The 10497-nt window shown below is 43.1% G+C and overlaps 1 protein-coding gene across 2 annotated transcripts in view; it reads right to left on the bottom strand.

The window, feature by feature from the left end:
* LOC139374771 (uncharacterized) overlaps positions 1-10497 on the bottom strand; it is a 33263-nt gene continuing 22766 nt past the window's right edge. The window contains exons 3-6 of one of the 2 annotated variants that reach the window (XM_071115906.1): positions 10242-10406; positions 3701-3865; positions 1567-1678; positions 1-1419 (exon numbers count right to left, since the gene is read on the bottom strand). In XM_071115906.1, coding sequence (XP_070972007.1) covers positions 380-1419; positions 1567-1678; positions 3701-3865; positions 10242-10406 — 1482 coding nt within the window. In that variant the 3' untranslated portion in view covers positions 1-379. Of the gene's footprint in view, positions 1420-1566; positions 1679-3700; positions 3866-4259; positions 6961-7572; positions 8430-8727; positions 10407-10497 lie in introns of those variants that run through there. The other variant, XR_011627729.1, reaches the window with a different exon arrangement.

The following is a 10497-nucleotide window of genomic DNA, read 5'->3' as shown; positions in this document are numbered from 1 at the left end:
GACTGAAAAGTCAGTGTTTATTAAACTTAAACCAGTTTTAAATACACCATATGAAAACCACACATCTCAACTAAAACTGCATGAACTTGATAAACTGCATTCACTTTCTCATTAAAAGTGTATGGGGAGGGAGTAATGGAAGTAATGAAATAGGTATTTGTGAAAATCACATTGCCTACACAATACAAACACTATGCAGGCTTTTTAGGCATATATATCACACAATGTCTGGATGAAATATTCTCCCAAAGAATATTCAACACTGAAATCTGCATCTGTGGGTCTTTTCTGCTGACAACAATGAAAATTAATCTTTGTCTTTATTGCAAGGTTTGATCAACACATCAGAAGCTATCCAGCGGAATGGTTACTTTCAATGTTATAGAGTGGAATGGTTTTTCTGCTGGTGTATCCTGAGGTAGCTCCTCTCTGAGAACCTCTTCCTGCAGTGCGTATTGGAAAATGGCCTTTCTCCCGTGTGGACCTTCAGGTGCATCTTCAGCTGGTTCTGACGGGTGAACCTCTTCTCACACTGGGGGCAGCTGAAGGGTTTCTCCCCTGTGTGGACCCTCTGGTGCCTCTTCAGGTCACCAGCCTGGGCGAAGCGCATGTTACACTGGGTACAGCTGAAGGGTTTCACCCCTGTGTGGACCATTTGGTGCCTTTTCAGGCTGGACGAGTGGGAGAAACTGGCCCGGCACAGATGGCAGCTGAACGGTTTCTCCCCCGTGTGCATCCTCTGGTGGATCTCCACCTGTTTGGGGAAACTGAAGGCTTTCCCACAGAACGAACACAGGAAGCGCTTCTCTTTGCCACTGGATCTGCTGATAGCATTACTACCACTTTCATTTGTCAATGGGCTTGCGTAGCCATTTAGTGTTGAGGCACTGGTATTGTCTAAGGTCTGGTTTAACATTAGGAAAGTGTGAGGAGGACGAAGGCCAGGGAGTGTCTGTGTTGTCTCAGGGTCCATGTTCCAGTTGATGGATCCTATAGAAGGCAGGTTGAAGGCAGCACCTGTTAGGGGGTTAACCTGAGGCACCATCAGTCTCTCTGAATCACAACTATAAGAGCAGGAGGGAGCATCGCTAACCAACTCTGTGTCTGTTCTCTCCAGCTGAATACAGACACCTCCCCGCCCTCGCAGACCTAATCTACGTCTCGCCCTGGTCTCAGCCAGTCTGTTGCCATGGAGACTAAGTTCAGCTGTTGTTTTTTCTTTCACTGTCGGTTTCTGGTTGTGGTTAACAGTGTTGTTCCCCAGCCCAGAGTTGAGGACACTGTCCCATCCGCTGACCTCCATTATGTTGCATCTGGTCCTGGCCTGCTCAGTGATGTCGTCCCCTGGGATCTTAGCTGCACCGGTCTTGGAATCCAAGATGGACACCCAGACTCCTCTGTTAGCCTCTAGCCAACCACCTGCGGGAAGAGGTTACAAAATAGACTTCATAAACATGGCAGAGAACAAAACATATGGAGTTTTATGGAAAAAAATCATAGCCAGGTGCATCACTATCCCATTGAAGATCAATTACTGTATGTAGGCTATATGTATTTCTCTCTTACCTTGCTCCCCCATCTTTAGTCCACTCAGCAGGTCAGTGCTCTCGGATATGTCTTCTATTCTCTCCTCTTTGACTACCAGCAGATCAACCTTCCCATCCTCAATGTCTACTGGCTGTAAGAGATACAGAGTGAGAGGATGTTGGATCAAGAAATCTGATATGAGCACCCTGCTATGGCGCATCTGATTGGGCAATGAGGTATCGCTATGAATACTATGCAAATGTGTTAGTCGATTTGATTACTTGACACTATTTAATGATTTGCTAAGTCAAAGGCATGGTCCCACACTTAAAACAAAATTAATCAAGACCTGGGCCAGTATCCACAGTCTGAGAGTAAAAGTGCTGATCTAGGATCAGGTCCCCACCTGCCTATATACAGGAATGCAAACTGGTGAGGTAACACTTTTTGGGGGGGGCACTGAAACATGCAAAAGAAAATCCCTGCTAGGGGGGAAATACAGGTTTTGACTAATTAATTAAACAACAAAGAATATGATCTACATGATCAGTCTCTGTGTATAAAATAAAAAGTGGTTAATGTGAACCTAACTCACAAATAAAAAATGTAAGGAAAGCAATCCAATGTTATTTGTTGCCTAGATTTTACAACAAATGACACTCAAGTCTTGAGAAAAAAAACAATACAATAATATTCCAGTTAGCCATGACAGCCTTTAAAATAGAACGCTTGTTACCATGACAGCCTTTATAATAGAACGCTTGTTACCATGACAGCCTTTAAAATAGAACGCTTGCTACCATGACAGCCTTTAAAATAGAACGCTAGTTACCATGACAGCCTTTATAACAGAACGCTTGTTACCATGACAGCCTTTATAATAGAACGCTTGTTACCATGACAGCCTTTAAAATAGAATGCTTGTTACCATGACAGCCTTTAAAATAGAATGCTTGTTACCATGACAGTCTTTAAAATAGAACGCTTGTGACCCCAAGCACATCTAAATATAGCACTTGGGGGAAAAAAATCTTAAAGTAGAAATAGAATGAAACAAACAGGCATTGTATTTTTGCTCTATTATAGTGGCCACTATAGTAGACATCATCAAGTGCACAAGGCTACATGTGTACAACAATAACGTTCACTGAGTAAAACATTTAATAATCCCCCCTCACTCACACAAAAGTGTTACGGTCAAGTTCAACACAACAAAAGCAATATCTGTGGGCTACACTGAATGTTATTACATTGTACACTTTCTTCCTGTGGACATCTGCTCTACAATGTGCCAGCAGAGCATGATACCCTTTGTTGCTGTAATTGATCCTCTTTCAGGCAGAGTACACCTGGCGGGAGGGAACGTGTGTGCCGTTTCTTTCACCTCTATTGGCATCCAGCATAAACCAGGCACAGCTCTAGCTACACTTCATCCCTGAACCCACTTGTTTAACAAGCAACGCCTCATGTTCACCTAACTCTCTCATTCTGAAAATGAACCACATACTGTAGAGGGTAAACATTAGTTCACATAGTAGTTAGTTCGTTAACATTTCACACAAATTGCCAGGGTCCAGTAAGCAACTAACGCGTTATAACTTGAGGAACCGCAAGGAGTCGTATAACAGTTATCAGTTAATACTATAGCGAATTATTTAGGTTACTAACGTTAGCTCATCTGATGTTGTAACGTTAGATAGCTAGCTGTCTGACTTTATTAGCCAGCTAATTTTCATACAATAAACTAAATTATTTGATCATCAAAGTTCGCTAATGTTGCTCAACAGTTCTCTGGCTAGCTAAAGGAGAATTCGATCCAGCTAGCAAGATACTTAACAATGCCAATACTTGTTCCATCACTTTCTCCCTCGCCTCAAACTTTCCAAATGCCAGTTGTTTTTCGGTTACAGCTCATGAAGTACGCTTCATCACCTTCTCATCCCCGTCTCCGTGGCCAGGCTTCTCGACTACCTCTTCGTTATTGTTCACAAAAAAACTTCTCTCATCGGATCTACACGATTCAAAACGTCGATTTTCGACGAAAGGTGACTCGTTTGCATCCCTGCTATGTAGTCTTATTCATTATGATTTAAAAAGCGAAACTGAGCAGCACTCATACTCTAAGATACTTTTTGGATACGGGTTCTGACCTAATACCATACAGTGGGCTCACCTCAGTGAGACTGTGTTTGGTCCTGTGCTGCTTAGTTGGTTCCTCTGTGGGTTCAGGAGGAGGTGTAGTCAGGTTGTCCTCCATGACCGTGGTCCCCTCAGGATTCCCCAGACCCTCCTCACACCCCTCCTCCTTCACCAGCAACACCTCCAGACCCTCCTCCTCCTGGAAGAGACAGGTGATAAAGATTACACAGACATACACTCCCTCAGGTATATATATACACAAAGATAATAAACACACTTTTGACATGGAGTCTTTACCCATCCATACCACGTTTGAGTCCTATACTGTAGTTACAGAATGACTTCATTGTTGTTAAACCCATCATAAATATGATGTTGTGGGTAAAAATAAATCAATAATGATGATAAGTCAAAAGTCATCATCAGACAAACCTGACTAAACTATTTTGACATGTACAGTAGGTGTTTGTTAGTGTCTGGGTTTGTGTAGGTATATTTAGTAAGTGTATATTGGTTATAAAGTGCTGTCTGGTGTATGCAGAATAGGGTGAGATCAGATGTGATGTATATTAAAGAGTCTCAATGAAAGTCTTAGAATGAAAAGTCCAATTGTTTTATTAAACATAAACAAGTGTTCAATACACCATATGAAAATCACATATATTTAAAATCGGCATGAACTTGATGTACTGCATTCATTTTCTCATTAAAAATGTTTTGGGAAAATAATGAAGTAGTTGAATGGAAATAATGAAGTAGGCATTTGTGAACATGATATGTGACTCGCTTTATCATAATCAGTCACATTGACCCCAAAACACAGTGCTGGAAAAAGGAGAATGTTAGCTTTCTACTGAGACCATCATGATCACTCTACTCCAAATGACAAGAAAGTTACGTGCCATTACATGCAGAGTATCACCAAATCATGTTTTTGAGAAAAACACAGTCAACGTTTGCAATTACTTTTAAGACATTTATTCAAATAATGAACAACAACTATTTACTTAATTACAAAACAATACATGAAATCCATTGACGAGTGCCCATGTTCTTCTTTTTCACTTACGCACGCTCAGACACACACACACACACACACACACACACACACACACACACACACACACACACCATCTTGCTCCAACTATACAGACAGTGTCTGTCTACATCGTTTTCGCGCACACACACGTGCACATATATGGATACATGTGCACACAATTGTACACATAAACTATGTATACATAATAATGTGGACACCCCTTCAAATGACTGAATTTAGCTATTTCAGCCACACCCGTTTCTGACAGGTGTATAAAATAGAGCACACAGCCATGCAATCTCCATCAACAAACATTGGCAGTAGAATGGCCTTACTGAAGAGCTCAGTAACTTTCAATATGGCCCGGTCATAGGATGCCACATTTCCAACAAGCCAGTTCGTACAATTTATGCCCTGCTAGAGCTGCCCCTGTCAACTGTAAGTGCCGTTATTGTGAAGTGGAAACGTCTAGGAGCAACAGCGGCTCACCCGCGAAGTGGTAGGCCACACGAGCTCAAAGAACGAGAAGCTCAAATCGCCTGTCCTCAGTTGCAGAACTTACTACTGAGTTCCAAACTGCCTCTGGAAGCAACGTCAGCACAAGAACTGTTTGTTGGGAGCTTCATGAAATGGATTTCATGGCCGAGCAGCCGCACACAAGCCTAAGATCACCATGCTGGAGTGGTGTAAAGCACGGCGCCATTGGACTCTGGAGCAGTGGAAACACGTTCTCTGGAGTGATGAATCAGACTTCACCATCTGGCAGTCCAACGGAAGAATCTGGGTTTGGCGGATGCCAGGAGAATGCTACCTGCCCCAATGCATAGTGCCAACTGTAAAGTTTGGTGGAGAAGGAATAATGGTCTGGAGCTGTGTTTCATGGTTTGGACTAGGCCCCTTAGTTCTAGTGAAGGAAAATCTTAATGCTACAGCATACAAATTACATTCTAGACGATTCTGTGCTTACAACTTTGTGGCAACAGTATGGGGAAGGCCCTTTCCTATTTCAGCATGACAATGCCCCCCTGCACAAAGTGAGGTCCATATAGAAATGGTTTGTCGAGATTGGTGTGGAAGAACTTGACTGGTTTGCACAGAGCCCTGACCTCAACCCCATCAAAACACCTTTGGGATGAATTACAACGCAGACTGCGAGCCAGGCCTAATCGTCTAACATCAGTGCCCGACCTCACTAACGCTCTTGTGGCTGAATGGAAGCAAGTCCCCACAGCAATGTTCCAACATCTAGTGGAAAGCCTTCCCAGAAGAGTGGAGGCTGTTATAGCAGCAAAGGGGGGACCAACTCCATATTAATGCCCATGGTTTTGGAATGAGATGTTTAACGAGCAGGTGTCCACATACTTTTGGTAATGTAGTGTTCAAGCAACAGAATGAGCTAAAAATGATCAGAGTAAGTCCTGGTCTCTAAGCAACAACTAAAATGAGAAACGTTAAAGAAAATCTGACTACACCAGTGCGTCACCAGAGAGTAAGGTCCGACAGTCTCTTTGGATCCGATTCGTGTGGGCTTTGGTTAGAGTCTTTGTCACTGGCGTGAGCTGACGAGCGTTTGGTACAAATATAAGTATAGAGATTTAGGAAAACACTCACCATGATCACGCATTAACGTTTTTGTACTAGCGCCACACACAGGACTTTGGTCTCAAATGTCGGTAGCATCAGGATGTCTGACTTCTTAAATCCAGGGATCTGTCCTGGGAGCGGCACCGCGAGGATATTGGTGAAGTTGTTGACATAGTGGACAATTCACTGAGTGTCCTCGTAGGACAGCACCTGTTTTCTGGCGAGATGACCACCACACCTCTTTTTTCCTTGGAGCCTTATCCCGATCCTTAGAACTATAGAACTTTATCACTGCAGTCAGCTTTTTGTAGAAATTCTGACATTTTTAAACATGCCTGTTAAAATGTGCTGAAAGGCACAATGTATTCTCAGCTGTTTTATTTCTATTCATGATTTAGCCTACTACTCATCTTTTCTTAAATATCTCATGAACTTGTTAATATTGTTGCAGCCCCAATAAGAACAGAGGACATCAGGTTGTATTACTCAAATGAAAACTTACGCGTGTCGGAACTTGAATGTTTCTCTGCAGATTTGCTCAAAGAAATATGTCCTCTGATGTTATCTTTTTGTTAGTTCCGGTTCGAGATGACCATTTCCTTGCAGAGGTTCATGGAACCAGAGATCTTGCCAATGAGCACTAGATGTTTTTCATCTGAAAAATAAGACAACTAACAATATACAATTTTTTAACATTCAGTCATTGTCGTCATCTATTCTAGCCAATACATTTTAAAGTGATATAAACATGTTCAATAAAACACAAACTACACAACCTGTACAGATTGAAATGCATGCGTGAATCACACACACTTTTATTAGTAGTGTAAATGGGTCAGGTTCGATATAAATAAATGTCATAACTTTATAGATGGCCATTTCATGGATTTATGTAACCCGTCTTTAGGACAAATACCAGCACCCACAACACACACAGGTCCCATAAGTTACTATCTACATAGCTAGGTTGCATGGGCTACACATCCCCCACTTCACTCTCTCCCCCCCAAGCCACACATTCACTCACACACACACACACACACACACACACACACACACACACACACACACACACACACACACACACACACACACACACACACACACACACACACACACACACACACACACACACAGTTGGCTTTAATACATTAACAGTTAGCTAGTCAGTCTACGTGTGCCTTATCACACCCAAACACACTAACAGATAGACAGACACAGAAAACATGCACACATTACACACCCACATAAACTTGACTACTATTTGAATGGCAAGCACTTACCATTGGTGAGTTAGCTAATTCATCTGGTCACGTCTCTTGACCATCTCCTCGGGGGTAAAAACCAAATATCACGGCTTCCCTTTATTGGACTTGCACGTGCACCTGAACTCGCAATCCTTTTCAATTTCTTGCCCAGCACCACTGACATATTTCCCCTCGACCGACTGAAGCGCCGTCATTGATCGATTCACGATTAACAGGTGCACAGGTGGTCTTGATGCCACTGATCGTCTGAACCAGCTCCCAGCACAACATTACTATTTAAAAATCTTGCGATTTCTCTCCCGGAAATCCATCAGTGCAGTTGAAAGCAAAGCTAACTAGCTACGGTGTAGGCAGTAGTGACAGTGTAACTATGTATGATGGGTCTTTATGAGCGAGAGAGTGTAGCCTTTTCCCGCGGATGATACACTACAGTAGCTTTGATTGGGAAAACAGGAAAATCATCCGATTGAATAGCTTATTGTAGCTTGATTCAAACTATATAGTGAGCTAGCTAGTTTGTAATTCATTCATGATTTCGGAATAGATGAGGGTTTTGATAGTGCAGATAAGCTAGTGCCTCGAAAGCCTGATGTTTTACAAGCTAGCATCCACCAAACGGATTGGAAAGTGCTACGTTTCATCCTACATTTAAAGGATTAAAAACTATATTCATACTGAATTTGGCAATTACACATACAGATGATGAAAGCAAAGACATTGTTTTGTTAAAACCAGATGAAACCCCCAAATAGCAAAAAATCTAAATTTCGACAAAAACACAATTTATATGCAAATTAGTCATTGCTACTTCCGACTGATTATTGTAGAGCGAGTCACATATAGTCTACACCAGGGATGGGCAACCCTTTTGTCTATGGATTAACCCCCCCCAAGCTATCTAAACTTGTAGTAATCATGGCCGAATTACTGACAGGGGGGACCCAATTGATCGTTAGATATCATATAAAAAAACTGCAAGCATTTGTTTCCACCCTCTGGCAAAATGCATATTATTTCCAAACTTGTAGCAATCATGATTTAATTACTGACCTGGGGGCCCTCATGATCATGCGTAGAATTGCATAAAATTACATTAAACAATTGCAATCTTCTATCCACCTCATGGCAAAAATGTGTAGAATTGCAGAAAACTTGTTTAAAAATTGCAACATTTTCTCTATGCCCCATGACAACATGTGTAGAATTGCAGGAAATGAACTCTAAAACTACATTTTTTTCTCTTTGCTAAAATGCTCTACTCGCAAAATATAGCTTAGGGCCCCCAAAAGGCTAGGGCGGGCTCTGACTGAGTTCCGATTTTTTTGTGGCTCCCACACCCATCAAAGCTGCCCATCCCTGGCCTACACAGTACAAACACAATATGTAACAGACTTTTTAGGCACAAATATGCCTAAAATATATATCACATGTCTGGATGTAATATTCTACCCAGGAATATTCAACACTGAAATCTGCTACTCGCATTATTCCAAATGCATCTGTGGGTCCTTTCTGCTGACAACAATGAAAATGAATCTTTATATTTAATACATCTAAACGTCCTGAAGCTATTGAGTGGAATGTTTTTTCTGCTGGTGTATCCTGAGGTAGCTCCTATCTGAGAATCTCTTCCCGCAGTGCGTACAGGCGAACGGCCTCTCTCCCGTGTGGACCTTCATGTGCATCTTCAGCTGGTGCTGGCGGGTAAATCTCTTCTCACACTGGGGGCAGCTGTAAGGTTTCTCCCCTGTGTGGACCCTTTGGTGCCTCTTCAGGTCACCAGCCTGGGCGAAGCGCATGTTACACTGGGTACAGCTGAAGGGTTTCACCCCTGTGTGGACCGTCTGGTGCCTCTTCAGGGTGCCAGCCTGGGCGAAGCGCATGTGACACTGGGTACAGCTGAAGGGTTTCACCCCTGTGTGGATCCTCTGGTGGACCTCCACCTTCTGGAGGCAGCTGAAGCCTTTGTTACAGAACATGCAGAGGAACCGTTTCTCTTTGCAATTGCCTGATGTGGTTACACCTCCCCGAGTCTGGCCTTTAGCCCTGTCGTTTGAATTCAATACCTGATCGAAAAGGACACGGCTGTGTAAATCGGAAGGCCCCATCGACGTAGACACTTGGTCATGATCCCTGAACGTGTGTAAAGGGGAGTGGGTCGTGACATTTGGATTTGTCTCTAAGCTTCCCCTGTAATTTAAGAAATCTCTGCCCTGTGAGTGTCTGTCTACTAGGTGACTATCTGTATTCCATGTGGGAGGAACGTCGCCCTCCACTTTCATGGTCACTTCATCTACCACCAGACCCTCCCCTTTCTTATCTAGGCACCCTTCAGAGTATATACTGCTACTGTACCGGTTCCAGTCCCCTCTGGACAGATCAGTTTGTGTCTCTAAACCCAAGGATATGTTGCCAGGGTCCATCTCTGTAGCGTAAGAACAAGATGAATCATCACCATTAGTGTCTAACGAGTTACCATCCCCACTGGAATGAACCGTTCTCTGGCTCTGTTGAAATACTGGTAAGTACTCTGAGCCGGGAGCAGGAGGACAGCCCAGTCTCCCCAGCCCCAGTCTCTCTGGATCTGATCTGTGGTCACATCCTGTGTGTAAGAGACTGTGTGTTACAGTTAAAGTCTTGGTGTCTGTCTCTGACTTGAGGACGGCGTTCGACATTCCACTGACCTCCGTGATGCTGCGTCGGGTCCTTGGCTGTGCTGGTGAGGTTGGGTCTTTTCTGTTTACATGGGGCGCTTCAGCCGTTCCAGTTTGGATGTCTCTGCTGTGCCATGGGTCCTCCTCTCCTTCAGACCTCTCTAGCTTGACACCAGGATCTTCAGCCTCTGCAGACTGACAAGAAGAGAGGAGATTATTACCATACATTAGTTGAATTGGATAACAATGTGAAGTCTCACAAAGCTCACCTATGGCAGATAAATGA

The sequence above is a fragment of the Oncorhynchus clarkii genome, chromosome 19, assembly GCF_045791955.1.
Source record: "Oncorhynchus clarkii lewisi isolate Uvic-CL-2024 chromosome 19, UVic_Ocla_1.0, whole genome shotgun sequence".
Taxonomy (NCBI): Eukaryota; Metazoa; Chordata; class Actinopteri; order Salmoniformes; family Salmonidae; genus Oncorhynchus; species Oncorhynchus clarkii.
The sequence above is the reverse complement of the archived record's forward strand: the minus strand, read 5'-3'. Positions and strand labels throughout refer to the sequence as shown.